The sequence below is a fragment of the Paroedura picta genome, chromosome 2 (assembly GCF_049243985.1).
Source record: "Paroedura picta isolate Pp20150507F chromosome 2, Ppicta_v3.0, whole genome shotgun sequence".
NCBI classification, from domain to species: Eukaryota; Metazoa; Chordata; class Lepidosauria; order Squamata; family Gekkonidae; genus Paroedura; species Paroedura picta.
The window spans coordinates 178036865-178057371 of record NC_135370.1 but is presented as its reverse complement, the minus strand read 5'-3'; the positions used below and the strand labels follow the sequence as shown (position 1 = coordinate 178057371).

The 20507-nt window shown below is 52.9% G+C and overlaps 2 protein-coding genes across 4 annotated transcripts in view; one reads left to right on the top strand and one right to left on the bottom strand.

Annotated features, from left to right (window-relative positions):
- PCNX4 (pecanex 4) overlaps positions 1 to 15366 on the top strand; it is a 37486-nt gene extending 22120 nt beyond the window's left edge. For all 3 annotated transcript variants that reach the window (XM_077323947.1, XM_077323945.1, XM_077323946.1), the window contains 4 exons: positions 2604 to 2707; positions 4238 to 5262; positions 5513 to 5699; positions 13414 to 15366. In XM_077323947.1, coding sequence (XP_077180062.1) covers positions 2604 to 2707; positions 4238 to 5262; positions 5513 to 5699; positions 13414 to 13665 — 1568 coding nt within the window. In that variant the 3' untranslated portion in view covers positions 13666 to 15366. The remainder of the gene's footprint in view (positions 1 to 2603; positions 2708 to 4237; positions 5263 to 5512; positions 5700 to 13413) is intronic.
- DHRS7 (dehydrogenase/reductase 7) overlaps positions 14866 to 20507 on the bottom strand; it is a 49311-nt gene continuing 43669 nt past the window's right edge. The window contains exon 7 of the mRNA XM_077323948.1: positions 14866 to 16875. Within this exon, the coding sequence (XP_077180063.1) occupies positions 16840 to 16875 (36 nt within the window). The 3' untranslated portion in view covers positions 14866 to 16839. The remainder of the gene's footprint in view (positions 16876 to 20507) is intronic.

Here is a 20507-nt window from a genome sequence, read left to right as displayed (position 1 = left end):
GGAGTGGCAGGTGACAGTGGATGAGTGATAGAGTTGGGAGAGTCCTGCATAGCGCAGAGGGTTGGACTAGATGACCCAAGATGTCCCTTCCAACTCAATGAGTCTGTCAGAGTCAGTATGCCAAATCTGACCTCCAAGGTCTCAGGCTGAGGTCTTTCCCACCCCCTCCTGTCTGGTCCTTCTAACTGGCGATGCCGGGACTGAACCGGGAACCTTATGCATGCCAAGCAGAGGCTCTGCCACTGAGCCTCATTGTCTTGTGGTGATAAAGTTGTCAATCTTGACAAATGTTGAACATTTAGTATTTTTTTTCCCAACGCCTCATCTTTTGACTCCTCCGGCACTCCTGTTGACATGGCAGCACATTCTGTTGCTACTGCCCAGCTTATATAAGCAGCTCCCAGGACTCAGCAAGCGGCTGTGGGATTTCCCAGCACGGCCTTTGTACACTGCTCAGAACCAAGTGTGAACCCAGAAGGGGGTTCACAGTCATTGTCACGCATAGGTTGTGGTGACCTTATTCTGGAATAAGCCTGTAAAGTGGGAGAGAATACTAATTTTTGGCAGAGTTGGCTTCTATTCTACTGGTGATCACGATAGGTCGGAATTGGAGAGAAAAGTGTTGGGAAATTCCCCGGCAAAGAAGAGAGATGCAGTCGTGAGATACCGTCCGCTTGCTGATTTGAAAGTGCAGTGCTGGGGCAAGCCTGCTTTGAGGATCCAAGTGGTTTTTAAAAATTAATTTGTAGAAGAATTTTACCTGGTCTTTAATGGGAAAAGACCTGACTAAACATTCCCTGAACAGGGAATATCGCTTTAGGTCTTAAGATCAAGGTGTGTTTTTTCTCTCTTTTTTTTTTTTGACTGCTAAGCACAATTGCGAGTGATTCATTATTTAATTTTTTTGCAAAGCAGGAGAATGTACTCCCATTAGCTCAGCAGGGTAGAATGGGCTGTTTTAATTTTTAACTAATATAATGGGTTTTGTGGATCGCGCTCAAGTGCTAACGTTGAACTCTGCCAAGAGAGGGAGTTTCGGCAATGCCGGAGATTTCCTTTAGGATGCTTAGGGCTGATCCTGCGTTGAGCAGGGGGTTGGACTAGATGGCCTGTATGGCCCCTTCCCACTCTAGGATTCTATGAGTCTAGTTCAGCAGTGGAAGGGGCTGCCTAAGAGGGTGGGGAGCTCCCCCTCACTGGCAGTCTTCAAGCAAAGGTTGGATACACACTTTTCTTGGATGCTTTAGGATGGTTAGGGCTGATCCTGCGTTGAGCAGGGGGTTGGACTAGATGGCCTGTATGGCCCCTTCCAACTCTATGATTCTGTGATTCTATGATTCCTGATGACTGATAAACAGCCAGCTGGCTTTTGCTGACATACCTCCTACCCTGCCTGTTATTCAGGAAATAAGACATTTTACATTAACTAGGCTGATAAAATGGTGTGGACCATGGAGGTTACACTGTGCTGAGGCTAACTGGTTTGGGTCTGCTTAGCATCTGACCCCCCTGAAACCCTGCTTGCCCCTGAAAATTCAATATAATTCACTAACAAGATTCTTGTATTCTTAGTTGTATAGTGGTTCAGAAAAGATCGGCAGATTGCAGCTTCTCCCTGTTCTGAATCTAAAGTGAATGGAGAAGCTGCATCAGCCAAAATTCTCCCTTCCTGGTAATTGCCCATGCAGCAACCCTGCCCTGTGGGCAGGAAAGGAGTGGGGACCTTATTAATCCATTTTGACACCTTTCTGCCCAGTGATGGACATTGTTGTAAAATAGTGCTGTCTGTTACCATGAATAAAGCTTCAGATTGGTGTACAGGTTCACAGCAGCGTCTTCTAATCTGGCAAACTGGGTTTGATCTCCTGCTCGTCTACATGCAGCCAGCTTGATAGAGCTGTCCTCAGCAGTTCTCTCGGAGCTCTCTCAGCCCCACTTACCTCACAGGGTGTCTATTGAGAGGACGGGAAGGAGAAGCGATCGTAAGCCGCTTTGAGACTCCTTCGGGTCGTGAAAAGCCGGGTTTAAAAACGAACTCTCATTTATTTTTGCTGGAAGGGGGGAAAAGTCCCACATTTGCAATTCAAAGCAGAAAGTCTTTCCGGAATCTCATAGCTATTGTTGCTTTGAAGCAATTATGGAAACTGTATATGACCATCTTTTCCTCAGCTGGCAGTCTTCTTTGCAGTAAGGACGCATGCATGCACTACAGACGGATCTTCCTGCCTTCTCAGATCTGTTCTTGAAATGGCCTGGTGTGCCTTCATTTTCACTTCATGTTTTTTTCAGCAATAAATAGTAACCCTAAGCTTCCCTGTCCTCATGCAGTCTTCATTCCTAGCGCAGGTTTGGCCAAACTGTTACTCTCCAGATGTCCGTAGACTACAATGACCATGAGCCCCTGCTGATTCGCCATGGTGGCAGAGCCTCATGGTTATTGTAGTCCATGGAAATGTGAAGACCCACCGGCCAATCTGTGCAATAGCTCAACTCTCAGGTTCCTGCTTAAGTGGCGTCAGGATTGCGTCCATGGCGTAAGTGGTGCGGTGTTCTTTTTTTTCCCACCTGGCAGCGACCATTAATGGGTTTTGTTCCTCTCCCAGGCCTCTGCTCACCTGGGTCTCACTACTTGTGCCGATTTCAGGACAGACTGGTGTGGATTCACGTGTTGGAGAGAGGCTTCACTTACTGCTGCGTTAACATTAAGGTGACTATGGGCTGCTTCCAGAAGTGCGGCGTTCTAGCCTCAGCTGCTATAGAATGTCTTCCGTGTGTTTTGACGTTAAAGAATGGCTGCTGTTTGTGAAGGTTCTTATAGCCCAGGGGTGGCCAAACTGGCTCTCCAGAAGTCCATGGGACTACAATGACCATGAGCCCCTAGCAGGAGCAGCCTTGTTATAGTAGAAGAACCGAGCAGCTTAATGAATATGCTCTTCTGAGCCACAAGGAGCATACAGCTTCCGTATTCTGGGCCGGCTTAGTAAGCCCAATGCAAAACGGCCCCTACACCGCCAAGCATATGGTCAAGGCCATGCTATCTGGGAAGGATATGGTCTTTCCTTCTCCTCCTTGGCTCCCCCCCCCCCCATCACAGTTTAGGTTCTCCCAGTTGGGGTTAGCTAGGTGGAGGGCTATGGGTTTTCTGTCTGTCTGTCTCTCTCACTCTCACTCACTCACATTTGTTGATTGCCACTCCCAGACCCAGTCCATATAAAGAAACACCGTTGGTTTCTCATGGAAATATAACCAAAAGCAAACAAAACCAATAGGCAAAAAGTGGTATCTTCTTGAAATGTATTAAACGCAGTCCTGGGTTATTTAAATGTTCGGGTTGCAAAAACATTTAAATAACCTAGGACTGCATTTAATACATTTCAAGAAAATACCACTTTTTACCTGTTGAGAGCCAGCTTGGTGTAGTGGTTAGGAGTGCGGACTTCTAATCTGGCATGCCGGGTTCGATTCTGCACTCCCCCACATGCAGCCAGCTGGGTGACCTTGGGCTCGCCACGGCACTGATAAAACTGTTCTCACCGAGCAGGAATATCGGGGCTCTCTCAGCCTCACCCACCTCACAGGGTGTCTGTTGTGGGGAGAAGAAAGGGAAGGCGACTGTAAGCCGCTTTGAGCCTCCTTCTGGTAGGGAAAAGCGGCATATAAGAACCAACTCTTCTTCTTCTTCTTCTTCTATTGGTTTTGTTTGCCCCTCCCAGACCAGCTGAATTTGTGGCTGCTTATATTAAAAATGTGGAAGTGCAGCCCCACAGTGCCCACCCACTCAAAACCCACCCACCCTTTTCCCCTCCTGTTCAACTCAGTGGACCGCCAGTCCCGTGCTGTAGGGGAGACTGGGTAGATGGCCCTCATTGTGACCTCAACCAAACGCCTGGTGGAAGAGCTCAGTCTTACAGACTCTGTGGAACTGTGATAGTTCCAGCGGTTTTTATTTATCGTAAGCCACCCCAAGCCTACATGCAGGGAAGAGTGGTATAGAATCGAACAAATTAAAAAAACTATATTAAAAATATTCTGGCTGGCTCTGCCTTCTGCAGTAACCACTTCATGGCTGCGCCCCCTGGCCTGTGCCCAGATTCCACAGGTGCCTGCAGGATCCAAAATTTGGGGAACCCCGATCTCAACCATGAATCTAAGGATGGTCAGAACCAAGCCATCCTATTTTTAGCTCGTCCATGCAAATACACAAACGCCTTTGTCTGATCCGCCGTTTGCCTTTCAGGGGCTAGAGCTGGAGGAGACCTCGTGCCACACTGCGGAAGTCCGCCGGGTGGACGACATTTTTGAAACGGCTTTCGAATCCGAGGACCGCCCTCAGAGGCTTTCCATTAACCGTCACTTCGGGAGCGTCTTAACCCCATGTGCGGTTCTGCCCACGAAACTATATTCGGACGCCCGCAATGTCTTGTCCGGGATCATCGATGTACCGGAGAACCGGTGGCATATGAAAGATGATTTTGTCAAGGTCATCTTGTGGGTGCTGGTCCACCATTGCTACACGAAGTTAAAAAGGCCGGCGTCGCCCGGCGAGGCCCGGAAGCGAGAGTCTCCCCCCTTGATGCCACCCGATGTTTTGAGCAAGGTCGGAGAAAGGATGAGCCTGGGGTTGTCCCGGTCTGATCGTCTCAGCATGGAGTCGATAGAGGCCTGGACCGATAACAGTCACTTCTTAGAACGTGAATCCAGCAGGAGAACCTCAGCAGCGCGAGGAAGTCTGCCGAAACTCTTCTCGTCTCTCCCCGGAGCAGTAGACATGGCGGATGAACTAGGAGAAAGTCGATTTTATGAATCGAGGCTTCCTGCTTTACCTGCTTTAGGCACCGGAAAGCGGCGGATGTCACGGCCACCGCCAGGGCCACCCCCTGTGACATTCAATAGCCGCTGTTCTGAACTGCTGGCCGTTCCGAGGCAGTGGAGAATGGCAGCTTACCCAGGAGCTGAGCTGAAGGAAATGGAGCAAGCGTTCCCGGAAGACTGGTTCCATTTGGTCCTCCGCCAGCTCTATTTCTCTCGCTTAAAAGACGATCATTTCGGTCCGCTTGAAGATTTTGTGACAGACCCCGCACTGCGGGAAGTGTACCTCCAGGCGGTCTTGCCCTGTTGGATCGGTATGTTTGGAGCAGATCACAGTCTTCCCTCTCCTGGTCAGATATTCCGAACGTACAACGGAGACATCCCCTGGTCAGCGTGCCGGCGTTGGCTGGCAGGAAATCCGGAGCTGCTTCAGATGGCGTTGAAAGCATTCAGGTAACGGCCTCAAGTGGAGGGGTTTGGCGGTTATAGGCGGAGCTTCCGTGGGAATCGTCTTGCCCGCAGCCAATCTGAGGTAGGGGGTGGAGCCTAGGGGGTGCCATCCCGCCGGTAAGCACCAGTGTTCCAAATTCCCCTCCCTTTTTGCTTTGAAGGTTTTATATCCTGCTTTTCATGACCCAAAGTACTGAAAGGCAGGCCTAAAGCCCCACTCTCCCGCCTCGTGTCATGTGATCTATCCTTTCAGATACACCGTAAAGCTCCTGGTGGACAAAGCAAGCCTGGGTCCTTTCGAAACCTCCGAGGAGCTTCTGAGCTGCCTGGAAGGCTATGAAAAGGACTGGTTTATTGGGGTGGCCTCTGGAAAGGAGTGGCAACAGGCAGTTCTCCAAGAAAAGCCCTTCCTGTTCTCCTTGGGGTTCGATGCTGATAAGGTAAGTGGAGCGGCTGGCAGGAAATCCAGGCGGCTTTGCTTCGCCCACCAAACACCTGAAAACAGCGTTTCTCATCTTTATTTTTACCATTGAAACATTCTTCAGGCTTCAAGAAAACACGGAGGTTGCGCAATCGGGCAGAAAACACTTGGGAAGCAGAGCTGTGGACATGCCCACCTGGGGCTGTTCCCCTTCCCACCCCCTCCAGGCCCATCATTGGCCATTTGGGGGGGGGGGGTCTACATGACTAGATATGGTCATAAATTACCGGATAAAATAAATTACCTCCCAGCCATTCGGGAAACCTTTGCAGGGCTTTCAAGAAACCCCAGGGCTTCACGGAACCCTGGCTGACAGCCTGCTCTGAAAGTTTGTCTCTTTGAGGAGGGCAGGGAGCGGTTCTTGTGGCCAGCAGAGAATAGGACCTGCAGTAAATGGTTTAAAAGACATGTAGAATGGTACTAGCCAGATATAAGGAAAATAATTTCACAGTCCCAGTAGTTCAGCAGTGGAAGGGGCTGCCTAAGGAGGTGGGGAGCTCCCCCTCACTGGTGGCCTTCAAGCAGCGGCTGGACAGATCCTTCTCCTGGATGCTTGAGGCTGATCCTGCACTGAGCAGGGGGTGGGACTAGATGGCCTGCATGGCCCCTTCCCACTCTGGGATTCTAGGAGTCTAGTTCAGCAGTGGAAGGGGCTGCCTAAGGAGGTGGGGAGCTCCCCCTCACTGGCCCTCTTCAAGCAGTGGCTGGACAGATCCTTCTCCTGGATGCTTGAGGCTGATCCTGCACTGAGCAGGGGGTGGGACTAGATGGCCTGCATGGCCCCTTCCCACTCTAGGATTCTAGGAGTCTAGTTCAGCAGTGGAATGGGCTGCCTAAGGAGGTGGGGAGCTCCCCCTCACTGGCCCTCTTCAAGCAGTGGCTGGACAGATCCTTCTCCTGGATGCTTGAGGCTGATCCTGCACTGAGCAGGGGGTGGGACTAGATGGCCTGGATGGCCCCTTCCCACTCTGGGATTCTAGGAGTCTAGTTCAGCAGTGCAAGGGGCTGCCTAAGGAGGTGGGGAGCTGTCGTGGTTCGGTCCTTGGTGGCTTGGGAACGGGACCGAACCCCGCCATCAGAGGCGCCCGCGATCACGGAGGTAGGGCATGGTGATCATAGGCAAGCCGGCAGCTGGGCGCCCCACCCGCTCGTTGAGGTGGCAATGGCCGCTAAAGAACCTCAATGTCCCCCTCCACCTTTCGACAAGGGCCCGGGGATGGCCCTTTGTTCCAGGAAAATGGGCCATCAGGAACCCCGGAAAACCTCGCATATGTGCATGAGTCATGATTGTATCAGCATGTTCCCTCCGCAAGTACTGGGTGGGGCAATACAGCCTAAGGAGGTGGGTTTTGTATAAAAGGGAGCTTCCACCTGGAGTTCGGTGGAAGCTCTTACTCCATACCAGCGGACTCCACGTTGCTGAAATAAAGCTTGTTCCTGTTGTATCGTTCACCAGGCCTGGCGTGACGTTTTCTTCAAAGGGGCACCCTGTTTTTCAGTTAGCAAGCGGGTTCCCGACATCGTAAGAGCTTCCCACCGAACTCCAGGGTCGGCATCGCATCCGAGCGCTTATCGGGACGGATCCAGAGATGGCGTTTTCAAGCAACGGGGCGGTCTCGACCCCCACGAACCCCGGGAACATGAGTTTAATGTCCCCGGGAGATTTCCTCCGAAAATCGGGGGGCCAGGAGCAGCTGTCCGGGACCCCGAGACCCTCGGCAGCGGCGGCCAAGGGAAGGCGCCGGGCCATGGGCTTCCCAAGCACGGCGGGGAGCGCGCCGAGGCCTGGGGGGTTGGCCCCAACCTGGGACACCCAGCTGAGGCAGGCGCTTCGCCCGGTAGGACCTGAGGAATCCCTAGAGGACCTGCGGCGGGCCATGGCGGACTTGGCCAGGCGCTTGCAGGCAGCTGAAGCCCGTGAGCAAGCTCGGGCCGGGCCCGGGGGGACTGGTAATACAACGGCGGAGGGGATCGCGTCGAGTGAGGACGTCTCCAGCGACGAGGACGAGCCCGGTACTGGTGAGCGGGCCCCGGACCCCGACCCGGAGCAGTTTTCAGTCCCGAGTAGGCGAGACGGCCAGCGGAGAGGCGAGATAGCAGAGGATCTCGGGGGAGTGGGTGAGCCGACGGGGCGGCGAGAGCCGGACCAACGCAGGAGCGACGTGCAAGGCAGGGAGCGGCACGGCGTCGTTGGGCAAGTTGGTAGCCGGTGGAGCGGAGCAGGACGAGACGGCGGACGCCGAGAATCCCGGATCCGGAGGGGGTCGGACTACTCTCCAAAACGTTCCCCCCCAGAGCTTAAGGCGCGTTTCGACGGGACGCCGGACGACCTCCCGCAGTTCCTCCTCCACGCGCTGACGCATGCCCGGAGGTATGGAGACCGGTATGAGGACTCCGAGGACTTGGTCTGGGGGGTGGCATCGTGTCTCCAGGGCAAGGCGGGTCAGTGGTACCTAGGGTTCGCCGAGCGCGGCGACCCGGCAACTCGGGACCTGCAGGACTTCGTGGTCGCGCTCCGCCGACGATTCCAGGACCCCCAGGCTGAGGACAAGGCAAAGAGTCGGATCAAGGGACTTCGACAAGGTACTAGGGGGGTTATGGACTATATAGACATTTTCCGGAGGGAAGCAGGCAAGGTGTTCTCCTGGAACGAGGAGACCCAAATCGAGTACTTCCGGGAGGGCCTTAACCCGAAGCTCAGGGAATGGGCCGTGATCAAGGGGACGGAAGAAGATCTGTCTACACTGGAGGGGTGGTGTTTTGTGGTCGCCAAGCTGGAAGCCAGCCTGGGTTGGGCCGCCGCACCCCCCCGGGAGGCCAAAGGCGGGTCAGCCGAGGCGCCGAGACCGGGCCCCGACAACTCTCGCCCCAAACGACCCCCGAACCCCGAGCGGGAAAGGAGACGCCGGGAAGGTCTGTGCCTGAAATGCGGGGGGTCAGGACATTTCGCAGCAGCGTGCCAACGGCAAGGGGGGGAGGACCGCGGGCTCTCCCAGGGGGGAGGTGCGACACGCCCCCAGCAGGCACGCCGGGCGGAGGACCTCCGCAACGAACCGGGAAGCGCCCAGGCGACGGGAAACGGCCAGGACCTGCTGTAGACGGCGCCGGGCAGCAGGTCCCGCGGTGCGAGGGAAAACCCCTGCAGCATGAGGCGCGACCTCCGAACGTGGTAATTTTAGAGCTCCGGAACCCGGAGAACGGACTAAGTTGGGTGGGGGAGGCTCTTTTGGACTCTGGATGCGACCACAGCATGGTCCACCCCCAGATAGCCCGGGCTTTGGGGCTACCGAAGCGCATTCGGAAGGTTCCCCTGGTTTTCGTCCAGATGGACGGCAGCCCGATTCAGGGGGGACCTTTCGGGGAAGAGGTGGGTCCTATCGCCATCCACATAGGGGACCACCAAGAGCTGCGGTGGCTGATCCAGGTCCCCGTAGCGGGATATCGGGCGGTGTTGGGCCTGGATTGGCTGAAGGAACACAACCCTGTGGTGGACTGGCGGGCGGGGACCCTGAAGTTCGACTTGACGGTGGGTGCACGGCATCGGGTCCCCCACGAGAATTCCAGCCACAAGGGGACGGCGGCGCGTCCCAGGGGAGCGGCGGCGGCGCAGCAGGAGAAACCAGAGCCCGAGGTCCCGCCAGAGTACCGAGACCTCGCAGCCGTTTTCAGCGAGCGGGAAGCGGACGAGCTACCCCCACACCGCCGCACGGACTGCGCTATCAACATCCCAGAGGGGGCGGTACTACCCAAAGGGCGCATCTACAAGATGAGTGAGGGTGAGCTCAAGGACCTCCGGGAGTTTTTGGATAAAAATCTGGCCCGAGGTTTCATCCGGCCCGCTTCCAGTCCCATGGGAGCTCCAGTCTTGTTCGTCCGGAAAAAGGATGGGTCCCGACGGCTGTGCCAGGACTACCGGGGCCTCAACGCCATCGCAGCGGGGAACGCTTACCCCCTCCCGCTGATCCCGGATTTGCTGGCCCGGCTGGGCAAAGGGACTCTGTTCACTAAACTGGACCTAAGGGAGGCGTACTACCGGGTACGCATCCGGGAGGGGGATGAGTGGAAAACAGCGTTTAACTGTCAATTGGGACAATTCGAATTTAAAGTGATGCCGTTCGGCTTAAGCGGGGCACCTGGGGTTTTCATGAGTCTAATTAATGAGGTGTTGCAGGACCTTCTGTTTCAGGGGGTGGTGGTTTATTTGGATGACGTCCTGATCTACAGCCAAGATCCCCAAGAGCACGTGACCCTGGTGAGGGAGGTGTTAAAGCGCCTGCTGGCAAACCACCTATACGTGAAGCTGGGTAAGTGCGAATTCCACCGTCCCTCCCTGGACTATTTGGGCTACCGCATCTCAGCCCAGGGCATAGCTATGGACCCCGAGAAGGTGCAGGCGGTACTGGCCTGGGAAAGGCCCCGCACCCGGAAACAGCTACAAAGCTTCCTGGGGTTTGCTAACTTTTTTAGAGGCTTCATCCCCAGATACTCCTCCGTAGTGGCTCCCCTCACGGACTTGCTAGGTACCAAGGGGAGAGGTCCTCGCGCCACGCGGCCCAGCGCAGCGCTCGGCTGGAATGAGAAATCGGAGGCAGCGTTCCTGGCCCTCAAGCAAGCTTTCGCGTCTGAGCCCACGCTACTGCACGTCGACCCAACCCAGCCGATGGTGGTACAAGTCGACGCCAGCGACGCAGCAGCCGGGGCGGTTCTCCTGCAGCGAGACAAGGCGGGACAGCTGAGGCCGGCGGCCTACCTCTCACGAAAATTCGCCGAAACGGAGCGGAACTGGTCTACCTGGGAGAAGGAGGCGTTTGCGATTAAGTTCGCCCTCACCGAATGGCGGCATTGGCTGGAGGAAACAGAGGAGCCGTTCGAGGTCTGGACAGATCACAAGAATCTGGAGGCGCTCCGGCAACCGCGATCCCTGAACGCCAAGCAGATGAGGTGGGCGGAGTTCTTTTCGCGGTACAATTTCAAGCTTGGTCACATCCCCGGCAAAGAGAATTTCCTCGCGGACGCCCTCTCCCGTCTGCCGCATTATGGGGAGGGGTACGCTCCCTGCACCAGGTCCGTGTTTGGCGAGGAGCAGCTGGGACGGGGGGTCGTCACTAGGCGGCGGGCCAGGGAGGAATGGGAGCCCGACCCGGCGACCGCCCCGCTCCGAGACCACCTAGTGGCAGCCTATGGGGCAGACGAGGAGCTGGCTGAGCTCCGGGACTCTTTGATTTTGGACTCCGGTCTCTGGCGGAGGGGGGAGGCTGTCTACGTCCCGGAAGGGCTACGACGGGAAGCCCTCAGCCTCTGCCACGATGCTAAGACCGCCGGGCACTTCGGTTTCGTAAAATCCTGGAAGTTGGCCCGGCGGCGGTTTTGGTGGCCCAGTCTGCGGCGGGACACAAAAGCTTACGTCAGTGGTTGTCCTGTCTGCCTGACCTGCAAGCCGGGGGTTGGCAAGCCGAAAGGTCTGCTGCACCCGCTCGAGGTCCCGACCCGGCCGTGGTCAGTGATCTCCATGGACTTTATAACAGACTTGCCTCCCAGCAAGGGGAAAACGGTGATCTGGGTGGTGGTAGATCTATTTTCCAAACAGGCCCATTTCATTCCTTGCGCCAGTGTCCCCAGTGCTTCACAGTTGGCTCGGATGTTCCTGGATCACGTGTTCCGACTGCACGGGCTGCCGGACAAGGTGATTTCCGATCGGGGCTCACAATTCGTGTCCCGGTTTTGGCAAGCTTTCCTGCGCCTGTTAGACATCGAGCAAGGGCTGAGCTCCGCTTACCACCCCCAGACGGACGGGCAGACCGAGCGGGTTAATCAAGTACTGGAGCAGTACTTGCGGTGTTTCGGTTCCTATCATCAAGACACCTGGGTGCCCCTGCTCCCCCTGGCCGAGTTCGCGTACAACAACGCAGACCACAGCAGCACGGAGATGTCGCCTTTTGCCGTCGTCTACGGGACAGACCTGAGACACTTCCCGGAGCTTGGAGAGGTCCCCGCCCGGGAATCGGCCGACCTTCGCGAGTGGGGGAAGCGTGCCGGGAGCTGCTGGAAGTCGCTGCAGGAGCAGCTCCACAAAGTCAAGGCAGCGCAGAAAGAGGACGCCGACCGGAAGAGACGACCAGCTGAGGAGATCCGACCGGGGGATCGAGTTTACCTTTCCACCCGGAACCTACGGTTGAATTTGCCCAGCAAGAAGCTAGGCCCTCGGTTTTTGGGGCCTTTCGAGGTCTTGGCCCCGATCAACGAAGTTTCGGTCAAGCTCAAGCTCCCCAAGAACCTCCGGCACATCCATCCCGTCTTTCACGTGAGCCTTCTAAAAAAAACTCCGGACGGTGACGTTTGGCACCCCGTGTTTTCCCCGCCAGCGCCCGAGGTCCTGCCGGGGGGGGAGCACCACGAGGTGGCGGATATCCTGGACTCTAGACTCCACAGGGGGAAGTTGCAGTACCTCGTGGAATGGAAGGACTTCGCTTTGGGGGACCGGGAATGGGTCTGGGCAGCGGACGTCCTTGCGCCCCGACTCACTGAACGTTTCCACAAGCGGTATCCTGGCCGCCCCGGGGGGTTGGAGAATGGACCTTTGGGGGGGCAGAATGTCGTGGTTCGGTCCTTGGTGGCTTGGGAACGGGACCGAACCCCGCCATCAGAGGCGCCCGCGATCACGGAGGTAGGGCATGGTGATCATAGGCAAGCCGGCAGCTGGGCGCCCCACCCGATCGTTGAGGTGGCAATGGCCGCTAAAGAACCTCAATGTCCCCCTCCACCTTTCGACAAGGGCCCGGGGATGGCCCTTTGTTCCAGGAAAATGGGCCATCAGGAACCCCGGAAAACCTCGCATATGTGCATGAGTCATGATTGTATCAGCATGTTCCCTCCGCAAGTACTGGGTGGGGCAATACAGCCTAAGGAGGTGGGTTTTGTATAAAAGGGAGCTTCCACCTGGAGTTCGGTGGAAGCTCTTACTCCATACCAGCGGACTCCACGTTGCTGAAATAAAGCTTGTTCCTGTTGTATCGTTCACCAGGCCTGGCGTGACGTTTTCTTCAAAGGGGCACCCTGTTTTTCAGTTAGCAAGCGGGTTCCCGACAGGAGCTCCCCCTCACTGGCCCTCTTCAAGCAGTGGCTGGACAGATCCTTCTCCTGGATGCTTTAGGCTGATCCTGCACTGAGCAGGGGGTGGGACTAGATGGCCTGGATGGCCCCTTCTCACACTAGCATTCAATGAGTCTAGTTCAGCAGCGGAAGGGGCTGCCTGCTTGCAAAGCGAGAGCAAAAAACAGAATTTGGCGAGCTGCTGGAAAACCGTAACACTTTGCCTGTGTGTCAAGTGTTTTGGTTTTCCAGCAGCTGGCTAAATTCTGTTTTTTTGCTCTCACTTTGCAAACAGGCATCCCCTTGCCGCCTGGAATGCTGCTCAGGGGCTGTTCCTTTGAGTGGCTCCCTCCATCCCCGCAAATTTTCTATCACGTTTCTCTTCTCTTCCTTGTTTAGCATTTCTTCCTTTCCATAAAATCCCCCACTCCATATTAACCTTCAAGTGGATAGAGGTGCTCCACCTTTTGGCAGGGGCTCATGGGAATTGTAGTCCATGGACACCTGGAGAGCCATAGTTTGAGCACCCCAGTGTAAGAGGAAGGATGACTTTCATATGCGATTCTTTCTGCCTTGTCTTGAAGGGCGTCTGCACCAGCCGCACGCTCTCTCTTCGGGAATTCCCGCTGCCGGTGGGGAAGCTCTGCTGCGAAGCCGTGCGGGGCCAGTGGGCCAACCTGTCTTGGGAGATGCTCTACGCCACCAACGACGACGAGGAGCGCTTCAGCATGCAGGCGCATCTCTTCCTGCTGAGGAACCTGACCATGCAGGCGGCAGATCCGCCACACGGCTCCCCGGTCTATTCCTCCGGCCCACTCCATGTGCCTTTGCTCTAGGAGTTTGGGCTTCCGCGGAACACAGCACATCCTGTGGAGCTAAAGAAAACGGGTCTCTTTGAAAGAGCGAGGAAACGTCCTTGAGAAATCGGAGATGCCCCCTGGATGAGTTGTTGTTGGGTGCAAAGTCATGTCTGACCCATCGTGACCCCATGGACAATGATCCTCCAGGCCTTCCTGTCCTCTACCATTCCCCGGAGTCCATTTAAGTTTGCACCTACTGCTTCAGTGACTCCATCCAGCCACCTCATTCTCTGTCGTCCCCTTCTTCTTTTGCCCTCAATCGCTCCCAGCACTAGGCTCTTCTCCAGGGAGTCCTTCCTTCTCATGAGGTGGCCAAAGTATTTGAGTTTCATCTTCAGGATCTGGCCTTCTAAGGAGCAGGCAGGGCTGATCTCCTCTAGGACTGACCGATTTGTTCGCCTTGCAGTCCAAGGGACTCGCAAGAGTCTTCTCCAGCACCAGAGTTCAAAAGCCTCAATTCTTTGATGCTCGGCCTTCCTTATGGTCCAGCTTTCACAGCCATACATTGCAACTGGGAAGACCATAGCCTTGACTAGATGCACTGTAGTTGCCAGGGTGATGTCTCTGCTTTTTAGGATGCTGTCTAGATTTGCCATCAGTACTTCAGCACAAAATGTTCAGGCTTTGTCTGGTCTTGTACCAATCACAACCGGCAATTTGGTGGACCCTGGGCAGGAAATTTAATATACCTCATAAGCTGAAAGGCAAGGGAGGGTCTGTTATAGATTTGTGAAGCCATATGGATTCATCACAATCAAAATGGACACTGACCAGAACAGTGCATGGCTGAGGGAGGCGGTGTAGGATTGTGTATCATGGCGACAGCCAAGATTCGGACACGACTGAATGGCCAGCAACAACATGGGTTCCTATTGAGAGCAGGCACGGCGGAGTGGCTGAAAAGGGGGCCCTCTAATCCGGAGAACTGCGTTTGATGCCCCAGTCCTCATCCACATGGTGACCTTGGGCCACTATCAGTTCTCTCAGGGCTCTCTCAGCCCCACCTGCCTCACAGGGTGTCTGTTGTGGGGAGAGGAAGGGAAGGGGGTTGTCAACCGCTTTGAGGCTCCTTTGGGTAGTGAAAAGCGGGGTATAAAAACCAGCTATTTATACCAAGAGACTTCCAGGAGTAAAGTTATTTTTCTGACTTTGGATATAACAGTCTGAAGACATCCCCCTTTTGGTTATAGTTTATTTATAGTGTACAGTTTTATTTGCATAAAAGGAATGCCTGAAAACGCTCAATCATGCCTCTCTTGTTCACATCACAAAAGGAGCATATGTGATTATGTCTGCTTTGGTAAAAAGGACCGTGGGTTTTTTTTTCTAGTCTAGTCCAAGAGTGGCCAAACGGTGGCTCTCCTGGTGTCCACGGACTACAATGGCAGGGGCTCATGGTCACTGTAGTCCATGGACACCTGGAGAGCCAGTTTGGCCACCCCTGCTCTATGGCAGGGGCTCATGGTCACTGTAGTCCATGGACATCTGGAGAGCCACAGTTTGGCCACCCGTAGCCCCACACAGTCCTAGGCCTGGTTGAGGGTGATTGTCCTACGTCCGTGTCATCAGGAGTAGCCCCATAGCAGTTGTGTTTTCCAAGAGGCAGCCTTGTGACGAGGAGCCGGAAATCTTACTAGGACCTCCCGTGAGGCATATGTGCTTCATTGTTTAAAATAATATATAAGATTTGTGCTTATTGCTTTCGGCCTACTTGGCATTACATGCGAGTTTCATCTAGGAGGTCCATCAGCAACGAAAGGCAAAGGAAATGTCTGTCAGCTGGAGGCATCTGATCTAATTCAGCGCCTGAAGCATCTTGGGGTCAGGCTTTCCTCCCCCCTAGACCAGGGAGGCGTTTCCTGGGGGCCTGAGCTCCCAGCCTTGCAATATTTCAGAGGTAGAAAGTATAACGTTGAAAGCTTGTGTGTATCCCCCCCCCCCCAAGCCTTGCTGCCTGAGGAGAAAGCGTTGAGAGGGGGGCGCAGGGTTTGAAAAGTCTACAGCAGGGGCACTGTGGCACCCGATTACACATTTCCTGGCATCCACCGAGCGGATTAAGAAGCAGGTGAGTTTTTGACTGGCTGGGCAGGTATCGAAAAAGACTGCTTTGGGAGCAGCTGTCAACACACCACAAGGGTGAAGTACCGTATATACTTGTATATAAGCCGACCTGCATATAAGCCAAGGCACCTCATTACACCACAAAATGCTGGAAAAACTTATTGACTCACATATAAGCTGAGGGTGGTGTTAGATAGTGGCTTTTTCTCCTTCCCTCTCCCGTTTTGGGCAGGATTTTTTCCCCTTTTCTTCCCACCCTCTTCCTCCCTCCTTTTCCCCTCTGACCTCTCTTGTCTTTATTCCTTCCTCTAGGGGAGTATCCTCCTGCTCTCTGCTCTCCCTCTGAGACAGAGGCTTCAGAACTTCCTGTAACACGTGCTAGCCTCATGCTAACCTCCTTAAGGCAGGGGGGGGGGCGGCAGAGACTGCTCTTTCCCTCCCAAGCTTGCTGCATCTCTGTTGTTCCTGCCTTTGCTTCTTCAGGCAAGTATACTTATCTCCAACCCCCACCCTCCAGTTATGTCTGGAAGCTGTTTTTTTAATGCCTGCATATAAGCAGAAGGGGACTTTTTCAGCTTAAAAAACGGGCTGAAAAACTCAGCTTATATGCGAGTATATACGGTAGTTCTAAAAATATTTTCATTTTAAAAGGCATCTTGTTTCAGCAGAGCTGCTAACTGTCAAGCTGAAGAGTTACTCTTAGAGTTCTGCATCACCTCTCTCCCTGACTGTGTGGCTGGCTCCGCCTCCTGAGGCAGCCATTTTGAATTCCAAAGGGGCCTGCCGGATCAGAAGGACTGAGTAGTCCGCATTAAAGCAAACTCTGCTCAGTGGAAGGACAGCATTGGCGGAGGCCAGGTAAAATATATCTACATCTATACTATATATAAAAAAGAATCACTTGTGACTATTCATGTTACCATATCAAACGGCATCCTATTCAAAAGAATACATTTAAACAGGCTTGACAGGTCAGATTATGCGATGGCCAGAAATAAAGCGACGCATTTAAACAAATTGAAGAAGGGGATGGTGGCCGCTTCTCTGCCTGATGCTCGTGTTGGCGCAAAGGAGCAAGAACAGGAGTCTTCACGAAGTCTTTTTGTAGTAAGAAACATCGGCATCCTGCGGAAAGAATGAAAAACGTAAAATTCTGAGCTTGTTTCTTGTACCAGTGACTACGGGTTCATCTGCTAAAAGTTAGTAGTAGTTGAATGTCACAGGGATGCCCAAGCAGGGACCATGGACTACCAGGACTTGGCCACAAGCCAGGAAGCAGGACACTCCTGTTGCCCCCTTCCCCTACCTCTGTGCTTAGGAGGGGGCGGGGCCTGCACACCTGCTCCCACCTTAAACCACCTCTTGTCTCTCCCCCTCCGCCTTCCTTGTGCCTGCCGGTTAACGTGATGTCACTTGTGCTGACCTGTCATGGGGGCATGGCAGGGGGTGTGGCCAGTGGACACCACTTACGGGGCTCCTCAAAGCCAGAAAAATTATTTCAGGGGCTCCACTACGGTCAAAAGGTTGAAAAAGGATGCCCTATCGGACGGGCAGGGAAGACTCTCACAAACTAAACCATTGGCTTGAGTGGGGAGAGTAGGCCCCATCCTATCAGCAGAACTTTATTCAATGCCTGGAATCTACATAGGTAGAAATGATATGCTACAGGGGTAGTCAGACTGCGGCCCTCCAGATATCCATGGACTACAATTCCCATGAGCCCCTGCCAGCAGTTGCTGGCAGGGGCTCATGGGAATTGTAGTCCATGGACATCTGGAGGGCCGCAGTTTGACTACCGCTGTGCTAGAAACTGGTCTTGTAGTGGTGCGTTGACTGGGACATAAGAAGAGTCTTCATGGATCAGGTCAACAATCCATCTAGTCCTGCATCCTGCCTCACACTGTGGCCAAAACTGAATACCAAAAACTGTGTATGGGATAGATTGTACAACGAGGTATACTAAAAATGATCTCAAAGACTGATTAAAGAAATCTAAATAATCTCATGTATATCCGGTTTGTAGATCAATTACTTTAATTTCTCAATTACTGGCCTGGAGCAGTTTGTGGCCTGCGTACGGTCATGAGAGACGCTCTGTATGTCAGGAGATCTTGAAGCAATCGAAATAATCTTGTTATCCGGTTTTGGGGATTAATTCTTTTAATTTCTCAATTACCGGCTTGGAGCCGTTTGTAGTCTGCGTACGGGCATGAGAGACGCTCTAGTTGTCAGCGCTGAAACTGAGAATGCTCTGTAAGACTAGCAGGATGTATGCCTGCATTTGATGAAATGGAATGAAGCAAATTCATAGCCGGTGTACTTGTCATTTCGTGCATTGAGAAATGAAAATAATTAATGAAACATACGTGAATGAGAAGATCATTTAGAATATTTCTTCAGTTTTGAGATCGTTTTTAGTGGACTTCATCGTACAGGCTGTTCCATACGCCGCTTTTTTATTTAGTTTTGACAATAATGTGTATCTTCTTTGTATCGTTGGCACCTCACTGTATCCAACCAGTTCCGCTATAGGTCCAACTATAGGGCCAAAGCTTTCCACTGTTGTTGCCTCCTGGCTCGGTGATCCAGAGGGTGACTGCCTCTGAACATGGAGGTTCTATAGAAGCCCCTGCACTCTCAAACAGGCTCTGATAAGCTACATGCCCATGTGAGTACATCAGCTTCTTGATGGTCCTGAAAGGGTTTCCTGAATGGGTGGGAATTAATTTTTTTCATATATTCTTAAAATGTGTTAAAACGTTTATTGGGTGATTTGGCCACATATGGTCATGTTGGCATGCTCCTCAATCCCAAAATGGCCAATGATGGGCCTGGAGGGGGAGGGGAGGGGCCCCGGGTGGGCGTGTCCACAGCTCTGCTTCCCAACCATATTCTGCACAATCGTGCCACTTCTGGGGTTTCTCGAAGCCTGAAGAAGGTTTCAGGGTTTTCTCATGGTCAAGTAGTTGACATAGGATGGATTAAATTGTCCAGAAGGGCTGCCTATACAGGCAGCTTCTCAGGGAATCCACACTGCATTTTTGGCATACGTTGTGACTCTAGTCCATCTATTAGCTCGCCCCCCTTTTTAGTACAGTTCGGTAGGGTCCTCCCCACCCCACCCCTACATCTGTTTTGAGAAAAACAGCCTTTCCATACTTGGTCTCTGAGCAGTAAAAAAAGAACCTGCTGTCAAAATGGAAGATCAAGAGACTGCACACCTATGCCCAGGGTTGTTCTACCTGGCACAGAAGTCCCAGAATTGTAGTCCATGGACATCTGGAGGGCCGCAGTTTGACTACCCCTGTTTTAAAGCAATTTTCACTGAGGCTAACCTTTGGATATTCTTGCTGAACTACTCGAGCCCTGTGTAATGAGTAACTTGGTTATCCAGCCACTGAAGAAGGCACGTTTGGCTGAAATGTGCATGGTCAGGGTTGCATTATGGTCCTTTTTGGAAAATACTGAAGATTTTATTCTGTTTCGAGGCTATTCTTTGGGCCTATATATTGTTTGCAAGCATTTTGTAATAAACATATATTTTGCATAATTGATTATTTTAACTGCGTATTATTTGTAAGAATTTTAACCATTAGCCCTTTATATTTTGATTTCTTCTACTGCATCTCTGCCATATTTGTTATGTAGTAGTGTCATAGAATCATAGAATCATAGAGTTAGAAGGGGCCGTACAGGCCATAGAATCATAGAGTTGGAAGGGGCCATACAGGCCATAGAATCATAGAATCCTAGAGTTGGAAGGGGCCATACAGGCCATAGAATCATAGAATCATAGAGTTGGAAGGGGCCATACAGGCCATCTAGTCCAACCCCCTGCTCAACGCAGGATATAGAATCATAGAATCATAGAAGGGGCTGTACAGGCCATAGAATCATAGAATCATAGAGTTGGAAGGGGCCATACAGGCCATAGAATCATAGAATCATAGAGTTGGAAGGGGCCATACGGGCCATCTAGTCCAACCCCCTGCTCAACGCAGGATATAGAATCATAGAATCATAGAGTTAGAAGGGGCTGTACAGGCCATAGAATCATAGAATCATAGAGTTGGAAGGGGCCATACAGGCCATAGAATCATAGAATCATAGAGTTGGAAGGGGCCATACAGGCCATCTAGTCCAACCCCCTGCTCAACGCAGGATATAGAATCATAGAATCATAGAGTTAGAAGGGGCTGTACAGGCCATAGAATCATAGAATCATAGAGTTGGAAGGGGCCATACAGGCCATAGAATCATAGAATCATAGAGTTGGAAGGGGCCATACAGGCCATCTAGTCCAACCCCCTGCTCAACGCAGGATTAGCCCTAAGCATCCTAAAGCATCCAAGAAAAATGTGTATCCAACCTTTGCTTGAAGACGGCCAGTGAGGGGGAGCTCACCTCGTTAGGCAGCCTATTCCACTGCTGAACTACTCTGACTGTGTCCTGGGATCTGCCTTGATATTTGTACCCTGAAATTGGTGGGAAGGCCAATGCAAAACCCAAGCAACTCTGCCACAGAGCAATTGTTGCTGACAATTTCCATGTTTCCGCCAAACACGAAAGACCTGTATAAAAGGCTACCAATAATACCCCACAGTCCAGGGCTGGCAAACGGTGGCTCTCCAGTAGTCCATGGACCACAATTCCCATGAGCCCCTGCCAGCATGTTACCTGCAACAATATTAAGAATGTAAACACTTCAAGTCTTGTATAATCGGTAGCTTTTTTTACACAGGTGTTTCCTTACATTT